This window comes from Zea mays, chromosome 2 (genome assembly GCF_902167145.1).
Source record: "Zea mays cultivar B73 chromosome 2, Zm-B73-REFERENCE-NAM-5.0, whole genome shotgun sequence".
NCBI classification, from domain to species: domain Eukaryota; kingdom Viridiplantae; phylum Streptophyta; class Magnoliopsida; order Poales; family Poaceae; genus Zea; species Zea mays.
In genome coordinates, this window is record NC_050097.1 from 23,224,404 (window position 1) to 23,252,376 (window position 27,973).

The 27,973-nt window shown below is 48.6% G+C and overlaps 1 protein-coding gene across 2 annotated transcripts; it reads left to right on the forward strand.

Annotated features, from left to right (window-relative positions):
* Positions 1-6,227: 6,227 nt before the first annotated feature.
* On the forward strand, positions 6,228-10,425 carry LOC100279868 (uncharacterized). 2 transcript variants are annotated; one of them, NM_001357861.1, is made up of 3 exons: positions 6,228-6,922; positions 7,811-9,482; positions 9,596-10,425. In NM_001357861.1, exons 1-3 carry the CDS (start codon positions 6,537-6,539, stop codon positions 9,860-9,862), a joined length of 2,325 nt encoding a protein of 774 aa, NP_001344790.1. In that variant the 5' UTR covers positions 6,228-6,536; the 3' UTR covers positions 9,863-10,425. The 2 variants fall into 2 exon arrangements, with proteins under 2 accessions (NP_001344790.1, NP_001146293.2); NM_001152821.2 differs by having other exon boundaries at positions 9,600-10,425.
* The last annotated feature ends 17,548 nt before the right edge of the window (positions 10,426-27,973 follow it).

The following is a 27,973-nucleotide window of genomic DNA, read 5'->3' on the forward strand; positions in this document are numbered from 1 at the left end:
GTGGAAATCCCGCGGCCTTCGTGTTCGTCCCGCGCCCAGGTCGGTTGCGCTTGCAGTAGGGGGTTACAAGCGTCCACGCGGGAGAGGGAAGCGAGCGGCCCCAAGAGAGCGCCTGTCCCGTCCTTGTCCCCGCGCGGCCAACCCTCTCTAAGAGGGCCCTGGTCCTTCCTTTTATAGGCGTAAGGAGGGGATCCAGGTGTACAATGGGGGTGTAGCAGAGTGCTACGTGTCTAGAGGGGGAGAGCTAGCGCCCTAAGTACATGCCGATGTGGCAGCCGGAGAGATTTTGGCACCCAGCTAGTGTGATGTCGTGGCCGTCGGAGGAGCGACGGAGCCTGGCGGAGGGACAGCTATCGGAGCGGTTGAGTCCTTGCTGACGTCCTCCTGCTTCCGTAAGAGAGCTGAGAGCCGCCGCCGTCACAGAGCATGCGGGGCGCCATCATTGCCTATCTGGCGGAGCTAGCCAGATGGGACACCGGTCTTGTTCTCTGCGGCCCGAGTCAGCTCGGGGTAGGGTGATGATGGCGCTTCCTGTTGACGTGGCTGGCCTGCGCCCTAGGTTGGGCGACATGGAGGCTCCTCCGAAGCCGAGGTCGAGTCTGTCTTCCATGGCCGAGGCCGAGCCCGAGCCCCTGGGTCGGGCGAGGCGGAGGTCGTTCGGCAGAGGCCAGGGCGAAGTCCGAGCCCTGGGGTCGGGCGAAGCGGAGTTCGTCGTCTTCCGGGGCTGAGCCCGAGTCCGAGCCCTGGGTCGGGCGGAGCGGAGTTCGCCGTCTTCCGGGACCTAGCCCGAGTCCGAGCCCTGGGTCGGGCGGAGCGGAGTTCGCCGTCTTCCGGGACCTAGCCTGAGTCCGAGCCCTGGGTCGGGCGGAGCGGAGTTCGCCGTCTTCCGGGACTTAGCCCGAGTCCGAGCCCTGGGTCGGGCGGAGCGGAGTTCGCCGTCTTCCGGGACCTAGCCCGAGTCCGAGCCCTGGGTCGGGCGGAGCGGAGTTCGCCGTCTTCCGGGACCTAGCCCGAGTCCGAGCCCTGGGTCGGGCGGAGCGGAGTTCGCCGTCTTCCGGGACCTAGCCCAAGTCCGAGCCCTGGGTCGGGCGGAGCGGAGCTTCCTATGGTGCCTTTGGCAAGGCCTGACTGCCTGTCAGTCTCACTCTGTCAAGTGGCACTGCAGTCGGAGTGGCGCAGGCGGTGCTGTCCTTTTGTCAGGCCGGTCAGTGGAGCAGCGAAGTGACGGCGGTCACTTCGGCTCTGCCGGGGGGCGTGCGTCAGGATAAAGGTGTCAGGCCACCTTTGCGTTAAATGCTCCTGCGATTCGGTCGGTCGGTGCGGCGATTTAGTCAGGGTTGCTTCTTAGCGAAGGCAGGGCCTCGGGCGAGCCGGAGATGTGTCCGCCGTTGGAGGGGGGCCTCGGGCGAGACGGAAATCCCCCGGGGTCGGCTGCCCTTGTCCGAGGCTAGGCTCGGGCGAGGCATGATCGAGTCACTCGAATGGACTGATCCCTGACTTAATCGCACCCATCAGGCCTTTGCAGCTTTATGCTGATGGGGGTTACCAGCTGAGAATTAGGAGTCTTGAGGGTACCCCTAATTATGGTCCCCGACAGTACCCGTACCCGCCGGGTATCCGTTATCCAACGGATATCCGTTACCCGCCCGCCCACTAAAATTACAGCAACATTTCAGCAGCATTCTAACAGAAATTTATCACAATTTAACATTCCAACAACATCAAATAATAATTTTCTTTGGGAGTTGACATCACAATCTGCACAAACAAAATCCATTTATCCATACAAGTAATTTTTTCAAATCCATACCAGCAATATGTCCAAAACTCCAAATCTAAACACAAATTTATCCAAGCCAGTTTAATTTACCAGAGAAGACGACTAGACGAGTGCTCGGCGCCCCACTGGCCACTCAGGTGATCGGGGAACGACGCGTCGGCGCACCGCTGGCCGCTCGGTGCAGGTGCTCCACTCTCCGCTCAGCTCAGCGCGACGGTGCCCGGCGCCCCGCTCGGCCGGCCTGGAGGGCGACAGCTGCTCGTGTTGGTTTGGCGGCTAGGGTTTAGAACTGCGAGGACAAGACACAAGAGAGTTAGAGACCGAGACCGAGAGAGCGCTGGGTGCATGGGACGATCGGACGGACCAAGTGGCCATCTGGGACTGGGAGCCTGCTGCCGCCACCGGGGACCTGGGCGGCTGGGAGCCTGGCCGTCTGGGCTGGGACTCTGGGAGGCACCGAGGTAGGACGCAGGAGTGAAGGACCGTGCGACCACAGGACTACAGGAGGCTGGGGCTGGGGAGCTGCCGAGCTGGGCCGTTGGGGGGCTAGCCGCTGGGGGCTGGGCTGTTGGGGCCTGGCGCTGGCATTGGAAGTCTGGAATCTAGGATGCGGCCATGTCTGGGTCCACATGTAATATGCCCATCGGGTGACGGATATGGATAGCAGATATCCATACCCGCGAAGTTATTACCCGTGGACACCGTATAGTATCCATACCCGTACCCGCGGATATGAAATTCCACCATATCCGTACCCAACGGGTAAATAACCGCGGTTATTTACCCATATCCGTACCCACTGCCATCCCTAGTTGGAGCGTGACGCTAAGACAAGAGTTAATTAGAACTCCGCTCTGTAGTCCTCGGCTCCACCTTCTACACCACAAAGAGACTTGGGAGCCTCTCCTCCCTCTCTCGCTCGTTTGTAATCCCTCCTACGAGTATTGATTGGCAAAGGTGCCGGTAGCGCAATCCACCGATGACTGGATGCAGGGACGTTCTGCCCGAACCAGTATAAATCTTGCCCCACCGCGCAAACCATCCGAAGCGCGAAAAGTGCACACAGAATTTTACTTGTTGGAGCGAGGTTCGAAACAACGACACTAAATATGTGTTTGTAATCGTAAACATTCAATCTAAACAACTTTTCTTATATACACCAAAATTGAAATTGATTCACGCTACATCTACATGGAAAAATATGGTTACAAAATACACCTAACATAGACAAAATAAACTCATATAAATTAAAGAGGAGAGAAAGAATACCTTGTTCTAGAAGACCTAAGGATCAAATCCTAGCTTCTAAGACTGAATCAACATATTAGAGAGTGTTGACAGGATTGAGGAGAAAGAGATGAGGAGGGATATGAGAAGCAAATAGAAGTCAAGCGCGAGCGGGCGTTGTGCAAGAGAAACAAGATGTTGTGACTAAAGTATCAAACTTTGGCGCCAAGATCTATGATGTCAAAATTGGTATCATAGGTTATATAGTGTTTTGGTGATAATACGTCAAGGCCACAGTTATGTCCACATCGTTTATGATGTCGTACCTTGGTGCTATGACATATAGCGTCGAGTCTTATAGGGTGTGTTTGGTTTGATGTCAAAGTAGGATGAGTCGGGGGCGCCACCGTCCCCTCGATTTTTTGGGATCACGCCGCCCCCAAAAATCACTCCGGTGTTCACCTCGCCCCTGGTTGACTCTCAACCAAACATTATAGAAAACGTGGCCGCATCATTCCATCTCTCTTTGTACATTCAACCAAACGCACCCATAATAACTTCCGTGGTACAGGTTACGGACGCAATCCCCAGGGTCAAAAATCTGGTTTTAGTTCTACCAAATGTCTAAACACAGAATCTTAACAAAAGCAGGGCTAAAATAAGAAGAAAAAAACCCGGTAAGACATAAGTGCAGGTATACTGAGATACATACAGGTGAAGTTTTGCGTATACGTGCAGGTGAGGTGCGTGTACGTGTACGTATACATAAGGTAGATTTTTTCGGGTAATAATTTCGTAGACATGGTTTGTCCGGATACAGGCATACATAGAGCACAAGGACGTGCGCGCGCACAAATAAAAGAGAAAATGACCGCTTTATCCCACGCACCATTGCATCGCATGGGCCTACAAGTACGGGGACGGGCCGGCCCACAGCCAACCACGTTGTACTGCCGCGTCCCCCTCATCGCAAATTCGCAACCGTCCGCTTCAGCTGGGACCCATATGGCATTAGGGCGCCCGTCTCCTGGCCTCTGCCGTTTGAAGCACGTCGCGACGACGCCGGCTCTAGGAACCGGAGAGCGGAGAGACACTCCCCCGTCCCGGCAGCACCGAGTTTTTTTTTTTTACAGCAGCCGCGCGCTGTCGCCTGTCGGCTCATGCAATGCAAGGCTTCGTGGCGACTGTTCAACTCCTTAGCCAGTCATGCGGCCATGCCGTACGTGTGTCGCCGTGACGACGCGGCGGCTGTGTGGTAGATCTCGTCAGATACACAGCTTCAACGAGGAGATGGAGAGATATATACGCATAACTTGCCAAACACTGTTTTGCACCGTGCACTGTCATATTTAGAGAGTGGAGTTTGAAATAGTAGATGTGGATGAATAAATTGCTAGAGATAGGATCGAACAAGATGTGCAAAAGCTATGTTGTGCATTTTGCTTGCATTCATGTTTGCTGGTCGATATTATTATAATTGACCGCGCGCGCAAGCGCGGCACCTGCATGCCGAGTTCTGGTGTGACGCCGATGCTTGCTAGCTAGACTGGAGAGAGGTACGTGTCTATCCATATCCACGCCAAGCACACACCAGCGGCAGTGAGTAATACAGGAGGTAGCAAAGGCTAGCCTGAGGATATATAGATAGAGATAAAGATCGATATACACGTACTCGGCGTTCCTGCATTGCATGAAGTCAGATGAAGGCAAACTCCAGTATATGTCTCCTCTGTCCAGGGGATGTGGCTCACGCAACGGGTCTTAATTGCTGACCAGCAGCGCGCAGTCACTCTATCGCCACGCCACGGACGTGTAGTATAGTTATAGTACGCGGGCTGCGCTGCGTGCATGACGACGGCGGCGGACACCGGATAGATAGAGGCATAGAGCCATAGAGGAGCCCGGCCCGATGGTACAGATGGCCATGGGCATGCAGAACGGACGTGGGATGTGCACGTCACGGCGTGCGGGCCGGGGGACCCCGGCTTGTTTGGTTGCGAGCGTGGCAAAGAGTTGCCTGAGCCAAGCATCGTCCAAGGCCATCGAGGCATCGACTCTGAAGGGCATGTTTGGTTGGAACCCTGGTCTAGTGCCGGTCAGGCAGATAGATCCCACCGCGAGGCACTCAAAACCGATGGCCTGGATGTCAACCAACAAACAAGCCTTCATGAGTGCATGATGGCTGAGATTTTCTGCCCATATGCCTGCGGAGGCCTTCAACCAAACAAGCCCCATGCATACAGCGCGTGAATGGCGTGAGGGCGTGAGGGGGGCCCCGGGCGCGTGCATGCGCTGTGCTCCAACGGGGACGAGGGCGATGTCAGCGTGGCCCTAGTTGTCCGCGCGCGCCCTCCCCACCAGGGCACTGGGCACGGGAGGGAGGGTACGTACGTACGTGTCCGCCGCGGTCGGCGCAGGCCGTTCCGTTTCACTCACTCTCTACTTCTCTAGCTAGCTACCGCGCAGCCCACACCCTCCCTGTTTTGTCCGCATGCCCCGGCTCATCAATTCCGTCGTCATGTGTCCATGCACAGCACCACACCATGGGCGTGCGGACGGGGCCCACGCTATAAAACGGCACCGCCCCCCGACCCCCGGCCCCGTTACAGGCTGTGCGTACCCGACGGTCGCTGATCACTATACGTACCATTGATCGGTTGGTTGTTCCGGCCAGCACTGCATACGATACGTACACGTACGCAGGGAAAGGATTAGATAGAGACGTGGATCCATCGAGTCTGCAGAGGTCATTGCTCTCGCGCCGCGCGCGGCGTTGCGTTTCGTGCTGGGGGAAGGAAGGGTAGATAGATGGAGATACACATGCGTACGACACGACAGTACATGCGCCACCAGCCCTTCCTTTTGTAGGCGCCCTGCCCTGCCCTGCCCTCTCTCTCCATCGGCCGCCAGCCAGCCATGGCGTCCTCTCCTCTCCCGTCCCTCCCCACAGGCACAGGCCCACCGCCCACACACACTCGGCGCCGCTGGCCTCTTTGCTTGCTTCTTTCTTTCTCCCTCTTCCCTTTGGACCCTTTCCAGTTGTCCACGCTCCCATCTTTTTCACCACCCCTTCTCCTTCTCTCTCTCCCCCCCACCCTCGCCCTTCTCCCACCGCGCGCTTGCCCTCCGGCCGGGCGCCCGTCCCGTCCTTCCCTACTTGTACCAGCCCCTCTTTTCCAATTTCATCCTCTCCCTCCAATTCCACCATCCCTCTCTCTCTCTCTCGCTCGCCACCCGCACCACTCTCGCTCGGTGTGTGGGAGAGAGAGGAGGGGAGGGAGCTAGGCTGGCATGGCCGGCCGCTTGAGCTGCGCATGCCTACAATTCAGTACCAGTACTAGCAAAGCAAGCTAGGTAGGAGTAACACCTCCCCAATTGCTACTTCTACTGAGTTAGCCATCCCGTCGTCCCGGCAGTCACTTCTACAAGTACGCACGCAGCTACCCAGCAGGGCGGCTATACTAATCCCTCCCTGCCTCTGCCTTCCTTCCGAGGACCGCCGCGGCGGGCCGGGGTGCGCGCACCCGCCATGCAGCAGCAGCACCAGGGTGGCGGCGGCGGCGGTGGCGGAGGCTCACAGTTCGGGGCCCCGCCGCCGGACATGGGCCCCTTCTCGCCGACGCCGGCTGCTACCGGTCCCATGCCGCTGAGCAGCAGGCCTCCGTCGGCGCAGCCGCAGCAGCAACCGAGGACCAGCTACGAAGAATTGGCGCCCATGGTGCCTGGGGCCGCCGCTGCCAGTGGCTTCGACGACGAGACGATGGGTAGTGGCGGCGGCGGCGGCGGGTCGTCGGGCGCGTCCAGCAACCGGTGGCCGCGGGAGGAGACGCAGGCGCTCATCAGGATCCGGTCGGAGATGGACGCAACCTTCCGCGACGCGACGCTCAAAGGCCCCCTATGGGAGGACGTCTCCAGGTAAAGGAGCGAGAGAGAGAGAGACAGGGGAACTCGTCGTCGTCCTCGTCCAGACGCATTTGCAGTCTGGTTCAAGAAGCCTGTCTCCGGCATGATTTTTTTTCCCTGCGGAAAGCGGCTAACGGTTTCGTGGAATTTAGCAGCCGCGCCCACATGAAATGATGGATAATTATCCTGCGTCGCTCGCTGCGCCCAATTCCCCTCGAATTTCGTTTTGTTTTCCCGTTTCCGTCCCAGTCTAATCAAATGCGTCTCGATTTCAGCGAGACGGCAGGGGAGAGACAGAGAGAGAGAGAGAGAGAGCTGGAAGGCAGTACTCCTAGGTGCAGTAGCCAGTAGGGTGAACCGGTGAAGGAATCTGGGCGCCTGCGCGCCTGGGGATCGTACCACGGTGGTGAGTGCGGGAGTGCAGGCAGCTGCTGCCGTCGCTGCAGGCTGCAGGCTGCCACTGTCTCCTGCTTTCATGGCTCCAGTTTTTGGGAAAAGAAGGAAGGCAGCCTTCCTCTCCCATCCCAATGCGGCCTCCTTGCTTTCATGACTCACCAGTGCATCATCAGCTTCACATCCCCTCTGATCCCTAAAAATACGAGATGGTTTGTGATTAACTATAATTCCATTCTGCTGCAGTACCTCCACCTCCTTCGGCTCGCACTCTTCTCTCCTCGCTCTCGCCTGTCCTTCCAAAATTCCAATTCTTCCCATCTTCTTGTCTCTTTCCTCCAGAGGCCTTGATGTGTTATGCCACTACATTAGATGCTTCCTCCAGTAAACGCTGCCACTGCCCATCATTTAATTCTTCTTCCTCGCCGATCACTTGATTCTTTGCACGTAAGTAATGGCTGACCGGAACCTTTGTGTACGCGTCTTTGTCACTGCTGTGGCTTTCAGGAAGCTTGCCGACCTGGGCTACAAGAGGAGCGCCAAGAAGTGCAAGGAGAAGTTTGAGAACGTGCACAAGTACTACAAGCGCACAAAGGAAGGCCGCGCCGGCAGGCAGGACGGCAAGAGCTACCGCTTCTTCGAGGAGCTGGAGGCGTTGCACGCAGCCGCGCCGCAGCCGCCACCACAGCACTTGCCGGCAGCCAGCACCGCCCCGCAGTTGCACGCCCTCGCCGCGCCAGTATCCCCGACGCCCCAGCAGCAGTTGCCGGCATCCAGCGCCGCCCCGCCGTTGCACGCCTTCCCCGCGCCAGTATCCGCGCCGCCGCCGTTGAGTTCAATGCCACTGCTGACAGGGCCGATGCAGCCAGCGCCCATATCATCGGCGGCCCCAGCCCCGGCACCGGTGGATCTGCTCGTGGCCCACCAGCCCCTCAACCTGCAAGGCTTCAGCTTCTCTTCCATGTCGGACTCGGAGTCCGACGACGAGTCCGAGGACGACGACATGACGGCGGAGACAGGCGGAAACCAGGACCGCCTCGGCAAGCGGAAGCGCGGCGACGGCGGCGGCAGCAGCAGCAACAAGATGATGTCTTTCTTCGAGGGGCTCATGCAGCAGGTCGTCGACAGGCAGGAGGAAATGCAGCGGCGGTTCCTGGAGACCATGGAGAAGCGGGAGGCCGAGCGCACGGCTCGGGAGGAGGCGTGGCGCAGGCAGGAGGTCGCCCGCCTCAACCGCGAGCAGGAGCAGCTCGCTCAGGAGCGCGCCGCCGCGGCCTCCAGGGACGCCGCCATCATCGCCTTCCTCCAGCGCATCGGCGGGCAGTCCGTGCAGCCCCCTGCTACCGCCGTTGTTGTCCCAATGCCAGCACCGGTGTCAGTCCATACCACGCCGCCGAAACAACCTTCTCGCCAGCAGCAGCAACCGCCGCCGCCGTCGCCCCAGGCCGGCCAGGCGACACCGCAGTCGAAGCCAATCTCAGCCGCGCCGCTCCAGCAGCAACCGCCACAGCAGCAACCGAAGGATACGTCGCAGCAGGACGCCGGCACGCCGCGCAGCTTGCCCCCGGCGTCTAGCCAGTCACTCGAGCTGGTGCCCGTCGCCGCCACGGAGCACCACGTCGATTCCGGGCTAGGAGGAGGGGATGGAGGTGCGGCGTCGTCATCGCGGTGGCCCAAGACCGAGGTGCACGCGCTCATCCAGCTGCGCATGGACCTGGACATGCGCTACCAGGAGACAGGTCCCAAGGGTCCTCTCTGGGAGGATATTTCGTCCGGGATGCGGCGGCTGGGATACAACCGGAGCTCCAAGCGGTGCAAGGAGAAGTGGGAGAACATCAACAAGTACTACAAGAAGGTGAAGGAGAGCAACAAGAAGCGGCCCGAGGACTCCAAGACCTGCCCATACTTCCACCAGCTCGAGGCCATCTACAACAGAAAGCACCTCCGCAGCCTCACAACCGCGGCCACATCGTCCGCCGCCGCCGCTCCTCGTCCCGCCTACCCAGATCAGCTGAACCCGAGCAGGCAAGAGATAGAGGGGAAGAACATCAACGATGACAAGAGGAACAACGGTGGATCAGGTGGAGGCACGCAGGTGCCGACCAGCAATGGCGAGACAGCGACGACGACGACGACGACGACGCTCGTCGCGTTCGACGCCGACACCGGCATGAAGAAGGTAACGACACCGTGCGCGCCAACCTGTTTCTTCATTCGTCCCCTTTTGTCGTTTCGTTTCGTGCTGGATAGACCGACGCGCGCAGGCTGACCGGATATGTGCTTGCTGTGAAGCCAGAAGACATCGTCAGGGAGTTGAACGAGCACCCGCGTCGGGAGTTCACGACGGAGGACGAGACGGACAGCGACGACATGGGCGACGAGTACACCGACGACGGCGAGGAAGGCGAAGACGACGGCAAAATGCAGTACAGGATACAGTTCCAGAGGCCGAACCCGGGCGGCACCAACACCGCGCCAGCACCGGCAGCAGCGACGACGGCTGCGCCAGCGGTGCCGACTTCGGCTCCGACCAGCACCTTCCTCGCCATGGTTCAATAGGGGCGCGGGCGGCACCCCTCTCAAACCGTACGTACGTATATGCGTCCAAACCAAAAACCTGCGCGCATCACCGTCACCGTCACCTCCTCCTTTACTTTACCAGTCCACCAAGCATGCACCATCAGTCCATCACACTGTTCTCTTGTTCATCCTGTAATCCCCCGTGCCATTCCATTATTTATTGATTTGTTTCGTGTATAATAAGATCCCCACCGTTGCGGAGGATGCAGAGTGAGGCTGTGGTGGTAGAGCAAAAAGGAAGAGTCCAGTCCCTCAGTAATAACTTATTTATAGGTCATCGTCGATCGCGTTAAACGAGAACTGTACATCGATGTAACAGTCAGTCCATGATGTTTTTCCTCCCTTTTTTTTTAGTTACTCCCTTCCCGGGACGGCAGTATACAAGTTTGTATAAGAGTATACAAGAATTACAGACAGTTCAAGCAACCTGGAGCTTGCGGAGGTGAGAAGGTGTTTTTGCCGTTGGGAATCTACATTTTTTTTGTCGATCCTTTTTCTTTTAACAGTGGATATAATTAAATCCTGTTACTTGTTACAGTGTACATTAATCGTGTTGTTATTCCAGTACTCTGCCCTTTGTGGCAAATATACATGAGCAGTTTTACCGTTGCCAGTTGGATAAAAAAAAGAACCAGAGAAAAGATTAAGAACAACATAAGCTGCTTTGTAATTTTAGGTGCCTGGATTTTAGAGATTTAGACGACAGTAATCGTACACAATTAACTAGTGTAATTAATTAAAAGAACAATGATAAAACTTGATGTTGCTTCAGTTTGAGTCGAGTACCTGGGATATAGAAGAAGTAAATAACAGTAGAGTGAATTGGAGAACAATGGTGGACCAATGACATGAACACCGTGCAGGTGGTTGCTTGAGTTAGAGTCGAGTAAAAAAAATTAGGCAGTTGGCAACTTGGGTCGGTGCTCAAGCTTAATTGACACACGGTGATCCTCTGCGGAGCTGTCCGGTGTACTGTGTAGGAAAAGGAAGAAGAAAAAAAGGTTTACGGCGAGAAAAATGACAGGTCGTTGGATCAACCGCAAGTATAGGGGCCTAACATTGTGTGACAATGGATGATAGACTTGAATTGACCGTGCAAGAGAAGGAACAAGATCAAATTAGGGTTAGTACAGTTAACAGCGAGGACAAACACAAGTCGTTGGATCAACCGTACCGCGTGGCGGCCTTAATATGAGATGATGGATGATGGACTTGAATTGCCCGCCAGTGAGTTATATATATATATAGACACAGACCCATCGAAAATGGCACTAGACTTTACTAAAAACGCTAAGATAAAAAGGTTTTGCCTCAAAGGCCGGTTGCTGCTAGTTGTGATTTCGGCTTGCATGCATGACTGATTGACAGCGCAATAAGGACTAGTCTTGTCAGCATCTAACTAGATAAAACCATACGACCTGCGCAGTTGGTGTACTGTACCGCGTACACACCTACCAGTAGTAGTTGCCATCCCCTATGGCCTACCTTTACAAAGTTATCATCAGCCTTTTCGCTTGGTTTTAATGTTATTTTATACTCCCTCCGTTTCTTTTTATTTGTCGCTGGATAGTGCAATTTTACACTATCCAGCGACAAATAAAAAGAAACGGAGGGAGTAATATTTTTATCTCTATATTACAGCTATAATATTATAAATAGCTAACTTTAATTCGAAGCGGACAGCTTTAATACTATACCTCTCCACGGCTAGCGAAAGGAACCGTCCCATGCATTGAACTGTAACTGTTTATACAGTCCGTACCCCAAAGTGCAGGGGCTGAAAATAGTATAAGAGTTTTTTAGACGATATGAGATAGAGTTAAACACTTAAACATACTCTATTTTTTTACAAACTATCTTAACCGAATAGACTACAACGCGGACAGGCCGGGGTCTGGATCCAGCCCCTGCATACGTATATAGCCGTCTAGCGGTCTAGGAATGGAGACATGCTAACATACATACACAGCTCTTCTGATTTTCTCTCGATCTAGGACAGCGAGGCAGGAAGTGATGTGCATGTCGGCACGTGCAGCTGACTCACGTCCTCCTTCCCTAGTCCCTCAGTGGCAGCTTGCATCTCGCTCCCTAGGAGCAAGGTTAATAATAGAGATTGGAGATTCTAATTTCTTACGGTAACATCTAGAGCCAACAATAAAAACACTAATATAATAAAACATTATACAACCTTTAGTTCAGATCGTTGATAAATCTCTCCGCTATACTCAATCAAATTTAGCTGACAATATTATTTAGATCATTGATCGTCCCTCCTCTCTTTTACCCCGCGACTCCATCGCCCCCAACCTCCTCCCGTGACACCACCGCCCTCGTTCCCCTCATCCCCTTACTCGCATCGCGGATGTCGTTGACTCGTCTCGTCTCCTTAGGATGGTAGCGTCAACACGATATATATGTTAGTTACAATATCTCTACAGTGGAGAAACTAGAGCCCGTAGGAGCAGTAGCAAATAAGAAGATATATATATATATAACGGGAGCCCTCAGTTTATAATAGTTAAAGGAAACCCAGGTCGATCATCCCGTGTCGCTAATAAATCGGGATGGAGCGTAAAAAACTGAACCCTATCACTTCGGGTCCTGTTTTATATACGTCCGGATGTGGTCCGGCTCGACCGGATTGCACCGTTCGATCTGGGCTTCCTCTAGTTATTGGAAGTTCAGGGCTCCTAATATATAAACTATATATATATATATATATAATAGGATTTAGATGATTAAACTGTAAACCAAGAAAGGGCAGACAGGTCATGACTTGCGTGGATGGATGGAGAACTGAAAAGTAATGGGTGCAGTAGCGCGGCATGTGAAGAACTGTACACTGTAAACAGGGGGAAGATGCGCATGGCTGGCGTGAGTCCCGACTCCCGATTGGATCGGAGCCGGGGGAATCATTAGGACGCGGAAAGTGACGGTAAATTTGGTGGTAAGTGAGCGATAATGACGGCGTCCAGTCCATGCCGTGCGGACAAAACGACACCACCCGTTCACACTGAGCCACCCGCGGCGCTCAACAATAGAGGTCATTTCGTATATATCCACGCTGACACTGTTACGGTGTGAGGGCAGGTACAGTAAAGAGACATCAAAACGGTTTTCTAAGCAAAAGAGACAACTAAGAAACTATTATATAATAGAGTGTCTATAAATATAGTCTATTAATAAATACAGAATTACATGCATTTGTACAGCATCATCAGATCGATAGAACATACGACAAATTCGTACAGTAGAAAGTGATGCGTCTGTTGCTACTTAATTTACGAGACAGAGACGTCTCTTAACGAAGAGACGGCTATAAGAGTTTTTTGTAAATACCCCTTTGAAATATCATAAGAGCCTTTACATTAAAGATTAAATACCACTGTACATGCCTAAAACACCACAAGGGCAAAGTCGTCCTTGCAGGGATCGGACTAAACGCAAACTGCATGACTCCGTCCCATGATCCGCTGTCGTCGGGCACGCGCAAGCACACGCATATGCGGGCTGGAGCGCGAGAGCGAGAGGTACATACACACTAACACACACGCACAGTGCATTATCACAACCCATGCATCACTAGTCGCTACCCCCCACAAGCGGAGTAATAACACGCATCAGTCCGGTGGCCATACATCCAACGACAATTCCGGCCCGTAATTAATTAACGTAAACCCTAAACAGTCCGCGACCGAACGGCGAACGGGGCGCGGCCCGATTCGCTGGCTGCTATCAGCAGCCGCGCGGTTCGGTGGGGTGGCGTGGCGTGCGCACGACGGAGACGGAGCCACGGAGGGTGCAGACGGCGCCTTCCTCTAGTAGTAGGCCAGGAAGGCCACAGCTATACTGTACGAGATTCTGCACCGCAGTTGCACGCCACTGTTCGGGCCGGGCGTCACCGGAGTGCTCTCTGTTGTTTGTGCGTGCGAGGCGGGGGCGGCTGGTGGTGCAGTGGTGCTGTGTTCGGCCGCCTCGATGCGTCGGCCACATGCGCGTCGCCGGTTTCGCTCGCGTCCTCGGTCATCCTCGTCATCCTTTTTTTTTAATAATTGTATGCGCATGAAACAGCTGTGCTAACTGCTAGAGGATGTTAGCGCTGTACTGCTATTAGCGTGGCGTACCAACCTGACAGCAGAGCGGCGTTCAAATTTCTTACAGACAGACATGCATGCATCTCCTCTGAATAGTCGTTGCTGTTGCCATCGAATAGGAGGAAAGTACTGACCATTAGGTGTAAGTATGGAGCTAGTATATTATTATCTCGTTTTCTTCAGTAGTATAGGCCAAACATAGGGAATCGCCTCTGTACGTAGACGTAGCGAGTATCTTCCTTGTCTGGCTGGCAACAAAAATAATGGTCCCATGCGGATGAGTGAGAACGGGCACGGGCTCTGGAAGATGTAACTTGCAAGTCTCAGTTTAATGGGAGTGGACCAGCATCACCCATAACAAGCTAATATTCGGTTGCTTAATCCGTCACCGCGTCAACTTGCTTCCATTGAGCTTTGATGATACATCTGTTTCTACGACACGCACCCCAGAAGCAGCATCCGGCCCCGTGGGACCCGGGGTGCAGCGGGCCACAGGAAAGGATAGCTGCTCGTTCTCTGTCCGTCCGTCTCTACAGTTTTCATGGCACTGTGTGGGCCTTCAAGACTAGACCCAAAAAAAAAAAACAATTTTAGTATGATAAATAGAATATATAGAGTAGTATCAGTAAGAGTTAACGTGTACTAGCGTACATTCATATAAAAAGACAAAGTCAACTTTAAGACATATATACTCCACGACTTCCTGTGTCTTTTTTATTTGTCACATTTTAGTTTAAAAAAATGATTTAACGGACGACAAATATTCGAGAATGAAGGTAATACTAATAAAATAACTATATTATGATTATCTAAAAACAAGCCAACAATGCTTTTATTTTTCTCCTTGATAAAGGAGTTGTAAGGCGACATTCTAACACCTAATAAATAAAACATGGAAGTAAGTACGTTATCTACAGTTACAAGTCTAGCTATAGCCCTAACAGAAACGGGCCATGGCAACCTAACATGCTAAACAAATACAGTAGCAAGCAAGCCATAGATGATATAGATCGAGTGATTTTATTGGTCACGAAAATGAGTGGGGTCGCAAGGGATGCATAGTAATCCACTGTCACTAAATCCAAAATTGATTACTGTAAGCCTGTAATTCAGAAATCAGGTAAGGGCGCATTTGGTAGGCCTTAACAATCTAATTCTAATCCAACCAATTCCATCCGCACGCTGACCGCCGTGGTACCAATGTACCATCAGTGGTTCGCTCAAGCGAAGAAGTGTCGAAGCCGCGATCGCCAAAAGAACCAACGAGTGGAAGCAGAGATGAGGAATTGCTGGGGACAGGACCGCTCTTCCACATGAAACCCGTCGATTTTCGCTTTCCAGAATTGCAGGCCCTTGGCGGCATGGCACCCTTCTCGTTCACTCCTTCCACTTGGGGCCATAGCTTGCCTACTGATTTTTTATCTTAGTTTACATATGTGCTCCCTGAATAGCTCTATAGGTACGATATACATGTAAAATTTCGAGTTCAGATAAAACAAACTAAAGTGTGATATATATTCCTTACATGACATACAACATATCGTTGTTTCAGTCAAACTTTTCTTAAAGAAAGATACAAACACAAATAACTAAACTATTCAGTTTAAAAACATGCAAGTTTAATGTATAGATTTATAAACAAAAAAAATATTTGTAAAATCATATTAATTCGAAGGGTCTTAAGGAAATATTTAAGACAAAATTAGTGGCCAACAATACACATCAAAAGACCATGTAAAGTCATGTGGGACAAGTTTTTTTTTGACCCCACAAAGTATAAGCATATGCTTAATCTAAAACAATAACAAAACTCGCAAAAGGCGGCATCCACAAGACCACAAATCCCACGGGATAGCTAGCTGTTATTGTAACATTTGGGTTCTTTGCTGCTGGAAAAGGTTTTCGTAAATAGCTTTTGTTCATTTGTTGATCGTAGCTTTTTTTGATGAAAAACAGGAGGGTCACCCCCTACTGGATATATATTAAAAGAAAGGAAGGAAAAGAGAGTCTTAACAAATTACGAAGACACAAGAACAGAAAAAAGGAAAAAATAGCATTAAAGTCTAGTTTGAGAACCATATTTTTCTAACGCCCCGTTTGGATCATTAGAATTGAATTCCATTCTAATAATAATAATTTAGGCATATACCAATTAAGCTAATTCGGTTTTATGCAAAATATATTTGTATACTATTATTAGCAAGATGTCAGAGATATTTATGTGCTACATTTTTACTATAGAGGAGTGAGACGAATAGTGTCATGTAAGTTATATATTAGAAATCAATTCTACTAATGCATAAAATCATTTCCCACCCTCCACCCCATGAATTTGAGATAGGCTTATATCTGAACTTTGGAAAGTGGTGGAATATCAAATTCCAAATTAAATAAGTTATTTTATTGAGTGAATTCCAATTTCTCTAAAATGAAGGGATCCAAACGCCCCGTAAGGAAAATTAGTTTATTTTCCCTTACGCCCCGTTTGGATCACTGGAATTGAATTACATTCTAATAATAGTAATTTAGGCATGTATCAATTAATCTAATTCGCTTTTGTATAAAATATATTTATATACTATTATTAGCAAGATGTCCTAAATATTTATGCGCTACATTTTTACTATAGAGGAGTGGAACAAAGAGTGTCATATAAGTTACAGAGTAGAAACAAATTCTACTCATGCATAAAATCATTTCCTATCCTTCACCCTATGAATTTGAGATAGACTTATATCTGACCTTTGGAAAGTGGTGGAATGCCTTCCAAACTAAATAAGTTACTTTATTGAGTGAATTTCAATTTCTTTAAAATGAAGGGATCTAAACGCCCCGTTAAGAAAATGAAAATCCTTTGGGAAAATAGGTTCCCAAATTAGCTCTACGAGATTTGGTCTATCCTTGATTCGATCAGCGGGGAATATTTTGGCTTCGCTCTACTATATATGTAACAACAAAGCGAACTCCTCGAAAAAATTGTTTGCAGCCTTGAACTGTTGGTGGTATTGAATTGAAAAAAAACCCAATTATTTCGCTGAGTCCAGACACACCAGGACATGATGATAGTTATCTCCATGTAGAAAGGTACTGATATACTTCTTTTCATCCTCTCAGTGATCTTCAGTGGTTGCAGATGAACTGGATAATGGACACCAACTGGATAGCGTAGTACCTTCAACATGGCAACAAGTTCAGCGCCAAGAATTTCTGGAGCCATTGATGAGCATCCTAAATAAAATATTGGAGCCACAGTACAGACTTTTGCAAGTAGTGAGTAGTGACATACTGACATGCATCACAAACTGCTTGCATTTTACAGTGGGGATTCAGGGGGGGGGGGGGGGGGGGGGGGGGGGACAGGCGCAGGCCCATGCCCATGCCTTATCAGGTAGAAATCTTATAATAATGATTTCCACATCTCTCATCTGATGCATACATCATATCGGCTGCTGCTTTTGGAGTTGGCCTGTGATAAACTAGTGTGCTTAGCTTGGCATCTGAGGGAGAGTGATGCTTTGATCCAAAGTCAGCATCACATGCGTGCGTGCGTGCCCATGGAACTCGAATAGCTGGGCTCCTCCGCGCGCTGGTAATGTGAGTTATTAGCTGCCATCGCCGTCCCTTGACAGCATCACCAGGGGCGGCATCGGGCAATAAACAAAGAAAGCCATCTGGTGGCTTCTTTTCTGCTTGAACGCTAGCTCTCTCTCCTTCTTTTAAAGTCGGGCGGGCATGAGCGGTTTGTGACGTCGACGATGCGTCCCCGTAGTGCCGATCGGCGGCAGGCAAGCAAGCAGCAACTCCAACATGGAAGTGCCGGGGAAACAATTGATTGCCCTCGCTTTCAGCGTCAGCCAGTGCATCCGCAACTGAGTTTTTTATATATGGGTCGCCGGACTGCATGGGTGATGATGTCAACAGATTGATCCGTCGCTGCGTGGCTTCTTCTGACATTGACAGATCTGCTCCCCCACCTTTTTTTCCAATTTTTCTATGGATCTGTCATCTCTCTCTCTCTCTCTCCCTCCCCCCCCCCCCCCCCCCCCCCCCCCCCCCCCCCCCCCCCCCCCCCCCCCCCCCCCCCCCCCCCCCCCCCCCCCCCCCCCCCCCCCCCCCCCCCCCCCCCCCCCCCCCCCCCCCCCCCCCCCCCCCCCCCCCCCCCCCCCCCCCCCTCCCCTCCTTTCACCTTGTTCTAGCTTTATCGGGACAGCAGTAACCAATAACAGATCTGTTTAGGTCATATATGAAGTACCTGGTTCGGAATGCTGGGTTTGCAGGTATATAAACTGTGAAAGCACTCGATCTTGTGGTACAGTACAGCATTAGCAGCACAACGCTTTGTGTGTCAGAGTTTTGTGCGGTCGCGTAGGAGCGCAGCTTCGCACGAACGCTCCCCCATACAAGTAGGAGCACAAGCAATGCGATAAACATTATCGACTCTTTCGAGTGTGATAATGGGCCTAGGGGCCAAGACGGTGTTAGTCCGTTAACCAAATCGAAAAAGTACTGTATGACCAGGCCTTTTAAGGCCAGTTGTCAGCCTCAACTGGAGAATTCTGTTGGGCCAGACGAAAAAAATCAGAACGATCAGGAAATGGCTAAGGTATTGTTAGGAGTGTCCACAAGATTCGTTTGGCCCATTCAGTTTTTTTAACCAAAATATGGCCCAAAATACCACTTTCTCTTCTTTTTTTCATTTCACTAGTCACATTTTAGATAAAGGAAGTTTATTTCAATTGGAAAAAATGACCCAACTGTCTATATTTATTACCATCCATTTGAATATAGACATAAAAAACAAAAGCTAAAAAACGATTACTATTTTGGGACATAGGGAGTACATTATTATACTCTAGGGTAGCCTCCATCTCCCACAAAGTAAGCAGACCCACATAAAACGACTGAGATAAAGCAAAAAAGATCATCAAAGATTTAGACTATGTTCCAAACCTCTATAACTAATTGTTAACCAGCTAATAAGTTATTGGCTGGTTTTAGCTGGATTAAGGCATCTAACAAAACTAATAGTTATTTTGTCACACCCGGTTTTGAAGGTAAACCGAATGCGAACCATGTACGTGCCAGGATCAGTAATTCACGTACACAGCGATTACATAAATGACTCATCATAGCACAATGCTTCGAATTACAATAAAGAGTAAGTAATAATATTAGAGACTAGAGTCATTTACATAATATAAATCAAAGTACACAGAATCGAAACGTAGCCAACGTAAACAACCCACCACAGGCAGCTGACTGGGGGAGATCGCTAGCCTAATCCTCGAACTCGTCGAAGTCCTGGAACTCTTGGAGATCCGCCTCGACGCCTTCTTCTTTACCTGAGCATAGGTTGCACCAAAGGCAACCTGGTGTTTTGTGAAAGCAAGAGTGAGTACACATCAACGTACTCAGCAAATGTCCCGTTTGGCTGAGGTGGACTAGCTTTATGTGGGGTTAAGCTCAAGCAGTTGCTTTTAGTTGGTCAGGTATTTATTATTAGTGGAAGCCAAGTTTTATCATATAACCAACCCGTGAATCATTTCCTCATCGAGGAACATCATTATCGTCATCGAGCCAAAACCATAAATAGAACCATTGTATATTGAACCATCTGTATCTCTAATCAAAGAGGATCCCAAGGCCGCTCTTAACCGTGAGCACGGCTGATATATCAGTTTCACTACCCTCTGCAGAGGTCGCACACTTTACCCATGAGCCGTGATTCCCGTTTTGCCCGGGGATCATGACTCCCCATTGATCACTTCCTAGGTGGTCCGGCAGGGTATCACTACGTAGCTTTTACAAAGATTCCCTAGAGGTCATAGCCGCCCGTTAGGTTTCTCCAGTTTGATAAACACAGTACTCCTCCCCGCAGGAGGGTGACTAACAAAAGCAAAACGAAAGGACCTCGGCACCCAGCCTCGGCAGAGCAAGCACTGTGCCTGGACCCCATTGACGGCACGACGGCGAAGCAACTACACCTCTAGTTCCTCTAATTAATTAGCTAAGGGCATCCCATTTCACCCTCATGGTTGCACTGTTATCCCGGGTGGTCTCTCAACGAACAGGTCCTTACGGAGAGGCACTCGAGAAACCGCTCGAGCCCCCTTAAATGTCACAAGAACATCATCGGGATAACATCATCGTATCATAATATTCACATCATGTTCATTGATTAAAGTAAAGCAATAGCATAATGCTAACCATGATAACCCAAAAGGTAAACAAGGATAAGGTAAATAGAAGGCTAGTCAATTCTTAGGTTTCAATTGAGTAATGCGGGACAATGAATTATAAAGTAAATAGGACATAATGGGTCAGAGGACACTTGCCTTCACCAAACAGATGCTCAGGGTCTTCAACTTCGTGGAACCCAAAGAGCTAGATCACTTGGTCGCCGAAGCTTGACCGTCGATTCCTCGAAGTTCGGAAACGAATCGCGATCCAATCGCAACGCGAAGCGAAGACAAACAGACACAAGCAAACAAACATATATATGCATAAGAACATTACACCATACAAGATAAAATGTTATAAAAGCGAGCAATATAAAATAGAGAGCGCCTCTACGGTTACGCGAGGAAAAGAACCACGATAGTCGAAGCTACGGTCGAGGGGTTAGCGCGTTTACGTTAAACAAGTACTAATTAGAACATCTAATTCAACATAATTATATTAATTGATATTAATCAAATATAAATTAATACTACTACTTAGTTTTGACTAACTTACTATTTTAATAGTTGACAGTTAAGCAAGTAACTTAATGAATATGGACGATTCTAAGCGAGACGAATTAACGACGACGTGCAAACACGATGTGCGCAACGCGCGGACACAAACGACTTAGCACGCGGACAACGCGCGATACGCGCGAACGGCACGCGGCAATGCGCGCGACACACGCGAACGGCACGCGACAACGCGTGCGAACAACACGCGCGACACTTGCAAACGACATGCGTGAAACAGCACCGCGGCACGCGCACGGTACGCGCGGACCGACATGCGAAACTAATAAATAAATGACAACGTGATTACACTAAACAATTATTAATAAGTAACATTTCAGTTAAGGTTAATCATATTGGTGACTAATTATAAATGCGCGAATCGAATTCCTAAATTAGATTTTTAAATTGAAATGTTGTTTTAGTAGCCACTGGTTAAACAAACGTTTAACTAAATTAAATAAAATGTAAAAAAATTGGGATAAATATTTCTAAATTAAGATAATTTTAATACGAATCTAACGCAACTTGAATGGATCGAATCGGGTTTAAAACGTAAAAGTTATGAATGTTTTAAATCATACTGTAATTCGCGCGGACTAAATTTACAGAATTGCCATCTTCTTCCTCTCTTCATCTCCTTCCTCCCATCCATGGAAGAGAGAGGAGAGGAAGGGGAGGGGGCTGCGCAGGGGAGGTCGGGGTTGGGCCGGCCGGGGGCGGGCGCGGGGCGCGGCCACAACCGTCGGGGAGGGGTGCGCGCGGGCGCGGGAGCACGGGACGCGGGCGCCACCGCCGGCCACCGCCGCCGCCGCCGGGGAGGGAGAAAGGGGCGCCGTCGAGGAGGGGAAACGGAGGAGGGAGGGGCGCCGCCACCGGGGAAGGTGAGGGGAGAGCGGGAGAGGCTCTGCACGGACGGGAAAACGAAGAAACGAAGAAACCCTAGGTGCAACAATGGAGGTTTCTCACCGGGGAAGAAGACCCTCGCCGGAGCCGAGGAGAAATCCGTCGATTGCCGGAGATTCGGGGATCCAATCGACGAACCGAACGCGCTGCGACGAAGCCCTCGACGAGACGAACGCAGCGGTACCCTCGGATTCGGCAGACGATGCACGGATTGGGAGTAATTGCTCGTCGGAGTTGTCGCCGGAGTTGGAACCGCCCCGAACTTCGGCGAGCAATACCGGGAGCTAGGGATTGGATTTGGGGGAAACGTTTGGTGTTCTGGAACGGGCTCGACGAGATGAAGCCGGACATGTATATATACCTAGGGTTTGGACGAGATAAAAATTCGGTTAAAATTCGGATTTTACTATTTTTAAAATTCGAAAAAGCCTAGAAATCCATATTTTGTGCTCAAAATATTATAGATGTTTTAAAAAATTCCAGAAAAATTCCTATAAATGTTTTGGCACCTAATGAACTCAAAAAACATAATTAGAATTTCTAAAAATATTTTTAAGTTCCACAAATAAATAGTTTTTGGTTTCCGAAAAATAGAAAAATATTCCGAAAAATATGAAAATTTACCGAGCGCTTCTATAAGATATGTTAACATGTTTCAAACACATTTTGCACTTAGAAACACCATGCAACAACATGAATGCAACAACCAAAGTGCCTCTAGGGCTCATTCCACTAGGTTTACGCTAATATAAAACAAAAATAATTCTCCATTTTTTAGGGAAAAGAGAAAGGAAAGCGAAGAACTGAGAGAGTAACACCTGAATTTGGTGGATATTAGAAAAGAAATTTTATACCCCCAAATTCAGGGTGTTACATATTTGAGGGGTATAACTAACAATTAGTTTGTCCATTAGTTGATCCATTCTAAACCTCTCAGGTAATTTTAGCCGATAACTATTAGTTTTAGAGGTTTGGTATAGGGCCTTAGTGTTGTTTGAATGCACTAAAGCTAATAGTTAGTTTTGCTAAAAGTAGATGGTGATATGCAAACAACTAAGCTAATAGTTTAACTATTAACTACTTTTAGCTAGAGACATCCAAACACCCCTAGCTAATATTGAAAGTTCCCTTTGCCCGGGAACAGGATCTGGATGTCGCCTAGAGGGGGGGGGTGAATAGGCGAATAAAACTTATTACTTTAAAACTTAAATTCTTACTCTACTCGAAGACTTAGTACGCAGTGGAATGAGAAGACTCTTCGAGTAGGTCGCAGCGGAATGGAAGATCCTGTCTCAATATGTCCTGCACTTCAAATCAAGCTTATAACACAGATAAGTATTGAAGTGCAGATATAAAAACGAGTAAGGCAGAGAGTCAGGATAGAACAGAGCACACAGACGCAAGGGTTTATCCCGAGGTTCGGCCAAGCCTGAAATGCTTGCCTAGTCCTCGTTGGAGTTAGCCACACCTGGGCTTGGAGTCTATTTCAACTCCTTCCTCCGTTTGCTCAGATCTGTCAATATGACAGATAGAGCCTTTCACTATTGAGTGGGGTTACAACAGAACCGCGGCTGCTTACAAACTTCTTGGCAGCACTCCGGCAGAGTAACGATACGCTCAAGACCTTGCTCTAGCTCTAAGCAGCACTTCTCCTCTCTCTTAAGGCTTATAGCTGTGCCTTCTACACAAACTATAGAGTTACACACACGAGGGAGAGTGAGAATTGATTCGAGTGATGTCTACACTTGTTGGCTGCACTTGTATATTGCTTGAGGCGCCTAGGGGTCCCTTTTATAGGCACAAGGGGCCTAGGAGCCGTTGGAAGCAAACCAGGAAGGCAAATCTTGTCTTCTGTCGGGTGGCGCACCGGACAGTCCGGTGCACACCGGACACTGTCCGGTGCCCGATTTCTTTCCTTCTATGGCGAAGCCGACCGTTGGCAGTCTTGGAGCCGTTGGCGCACCGGACATGTCCGGTGCACACCGGACAGTCCGGTGCCCCATTTGACCGTTGGCTCGTCCACGTGTCACGCGCGGGTTGCGCGGCCGACCGTTGCCCAAGCCGACCGTTGGCTCACCGGACAGTCCGGTGTACACCGGACAGTCCGGTGAATTATAGCCGATCGTCGCCAGACTTCTCCCGAGAGCGGCCTGTTCACTGGAGTTCAGCCTGGCGCACCGGACACTGTCCGGTGCACCACCGGACAGTCCGGTGTGCCAGACTGAGCTGCCTTGGCTGTACATAGCCAGGCCCTTTGCACCTCTCTTCTTTTCTTCTTCTTTCTGTTTCTAACACTTAGACAAGTATATTAGTCCACAAAACCAATGTACTAAGTATAGAAACATACCTTCTCTTAACCATTAAATCTATAGCATTCCACATGCTTGAGCTTTGATGTTGGACTCATAAATCATCAAGTTGGCTTGACTTGATCTAGATTGACATTTCTTCGCTCCAACATCCTGCAAAGGTCACATAGAACATCTCCAAACATAGGAACAACCCAAACTAAAGATCAAGATGAACTTAGCTCTTTTGGGTTGCTTCCAGTTCTGGTTTTGACACTTGTTCTCCTTCTAGTGACCTTGATCTCCTTCTTAGAGCTTGATCTTGAGCCTTATGACTTACACCACATGACTGTAGCTTTTGCCTCATTGGTTGTAAGTCACGTCCTTATGTAGTGATCCTTGATGTGTCGTAGCTGTTCTCAACTCGATCACCCTTGACTTTGCAAGCCTTCTTCTTCACCCTTGGCTTTGGGTTCCTCAGTCTCCTTGACCTTCTCCCGTGCACTTGGTACCTCGAAGCTCTTCTTGCCTCAGTCCTTGGCTTGATCAGTTGTCTCCGAGCTACTCACCCGAGTATCACTTTTGCACTGTCCATCTTACTTGTGATGTCCATCATGTATCCATAATCCAGTTCTTGGACCATCACATTTGTTCACTTGTGTTGAACCCTGTCAGCTTTACACTAAGCACCTGTTCAACACTTAACACACTTGTTAGTCCTTTAATTGAGTTGTCATCCAAACACCAAAACCACAAGAGAGCTTTCAATCTCCCCCTTTTTGGTGATTGATGGCAACGCAATTAAAGCTTACATTAGAATATGATTTAAAGCACAAACTTTGAAATCTAAGTTTATAGAATTGCTCCCCCTAAATATGTGCTTACTTCAAAATCATAATTTTGGCCTAATATGCCAATTTGCACATACTTAGGCAATTCGAAGCATTTCTAAACCTTAGCACTTTTTGGAATGCATTGTGTCAAGAATCAAACCATGATGTTATAACACACAAATGCACATAATCAGAGTTAAGCACCATTCAAATTAGTGGATATATCACAGGAATATCAACCTACCACTATTCACCATTAAGATACCAATTTAAACTCAGATACTAATTTAAAGCAATCTTAAGCACCATAAACCATATGCATCATTATCAACATGACTGTCTATTTCAGAATGAACACAATAGATGCCAATTAATTCATAGCAACGGAAGCACTAGTCCATATGATGCAACACATATAATACTGCAAGAAGCATATGAATAACACACTAGCAAAGCTCAAACTAACACATCACCAAAGCTCAAACTAACACATCACCCCTTAGGATAAACTTTCCTCTCAGGTTGAGATAAGCTTTAATGCACATATTCTCCCCCTTTGACATCAAACACCAAAACCATATTCAAGCAAGAACATAGGATGATGTCAAGGGACAGCAGGGTGTTAAGGAGGAGAGACACATTATCAAAACTCCCCCTTACTTATTGAGCATATGCACTACCAACATTTAAGTAAGATACAAATACGCAAAAAGATTACTACTTCCTTTTGTACCTTTACCATGTTGTAGTGTACTTCCCATCTTGAGAGTATTTAATCTCTCGAGAGCTTCTCCACACTTGTGCCTGATTCTTTATCCTAACCTTTTCTTGTTGCTAATACACCAAACTTAGAACAAGTTATAGTATTGGGCACAAGAAGAAACTTCTATTCTAGTGATTACCAAAAGATATCAATTGAAGCACACTACCAAGGCTACCAATTGAAAAATCATCACTGTCATAGCTCCATGATATTTCAAGATACGCATCTAGGATCACCAACTATTATAGAGTACGAGCAACCTTTAAATACGTAATTACTTACAACTTTAGATACCAATTACTAGACTTGTGGAGGTACCCAAGTCCTGATCGCTCCATTTCTTGCTCATCTTCCCTTTTCCACCTTGAGACTATATAGGATCACTCAAAAAAAATAGTTAGTCTCAAAAGACACAAGTTATGTGTGCTCCCCCTAAAGTTGTGCATCAAGTATTTGAATGACTTGCACCTTGCACGTTATAGCATCCTCAGAAGTAAAGGGGAAACATACCTGGTCTAGGCATAATATATCAATTATATCACAAAAAGATACCAATTGAATAGATGAGATAATACAACTTATGACTAGTGGAAACAATGCATGCCTCATGATATATAACATTTAAAAACACCAAGGCACGCTTCACACATGATGATCATTGCAACACATATACTAATTGAAAAACGACAAGATCATACATATAAAGCACGATGTCTAAGCACACCATGATTAAGAAGTATTTTCTTAGGTACACCAAAGGAAACAACATTTTAAAGCATAAAGCACCTAAGCCAAGATACTACCAATTGAAAGGCAAGAACATAGCTATGATCACAATCAACGGAACTTCAAGATATTCAATGAAATTGCATAGTTCCATTCTCCATACCTTTGCCTTTTACCTGAATGCCATGAGATTCATTCTTTTAGGTATTGTGTAGTGAGAGCACATGTTGTCGCCAATTTAGGGCTCCTTTTGCTCATGCACCTCATAGCTCGAGAGGGTGCATTAGAGACACAACATGGATTTCTTGTTTTGGTATACACAGAGTACCAAGACAAAGTAATCATGTGAACATGGACTAGACAAAATGTCATATTTGCACATAGCATGACTTACAAAAGTTACATGATTATCCATATACACCAAGAGAGTTAATCGTTGTGGATATAACAAATGAAAGAGCTACCCATGAATGATTCAAAAGATATATCCTATAGAGCACCAGTCATGATTAAGCAAACATTATTATGATCCATTTAACACAGGCAATCATAAAGCATAACTACTCCAAGGACAGATAGCACAACAAGCCAACTTAAGAGCAATACTAAATTGCAGTTATGTACTTAAAATTCACGGGTACCGTCCTTTGGAGAGCAAGTTGCAGATTCTCATCAAGGTCCTTTGTTTGATTCACCAATAATGATTAAGGACCTATTCACCTTATTTTACTTGAGATGAACATGGGATTAGTGTCTCACAATAATTCATCCTTGGGTCAATGAATAAACAATTAAAAGCTTAAGCATAGAGTTTGATATAACCGTCTTAAGCTCTCCCATGGTCTCCAGTCCATCTCAAGGCACCTGCATGATCTAGTTAGCACAGTTTGGTACCCACCTAGGGATGGGTCCCTGACATTCAACTAAAAGTGCCTTTGGTACCCAAATAGTCTTTGTGCTAGTTCTAGGTGATCTCATTATAGATCTAGCACAAGTGTATGATTTGGGTCTCCTAAGCGAATAAGATTGAGACAAATTTACTTGCTTAGGAACCTCACCTTTATTACATACCTTAGATAGATGACCCTGCTCACCATACTTGTAGCAGAAACGTCGCTTAACCTGACATGACGCTTGCTGTTTGTCATTTTCCTTGGTGAGAGTCATCTTGGAGGATGCACATTCTTGATTCTTCGTGACCGGACATGAAGTGATCATGTGGTCCTTATTGTTGCATCCAAAACAACTCCTTGTCCCTTCATCCTTGTCTTTGTATGGACAAGACGCGATGAGGTGGCCTAACTTCTTGCACTTGAAGCACCTCCTTTTTCCTTTTCCCTTTTTGTACTTGAATGACATGGAGAGATGATCAGTGCAAACAACATGACTAATTGAATTTTTACCTTTTTCCTTGTTCATGTTGATTTCTTCATTTATAGCTTTGGGAACATTCTTCTTATTGAGCTTAACACTTGCTGCAGTTTTTCCTTTCTCAAGCTTCTTCACCACGCGCCCGTGGATATCTTGAGAGAGTTGAGCTAAGCGTCTTCTCCTCAGTTGTCGTTGCTTCTTATTCCCACAGAATTTCTTTTGTGACCCTAAAACTTGTTGCTCAATCAATGATTGGCTTTCTTTTGAGCAACAGGGGTTAGCACATGATGATATACAATCTAAATGCGCACACGTGCGAGAATGAGGTTCACATGAATTTAAGTTTGAAATTACAACCTCATGAGCAACATTAAG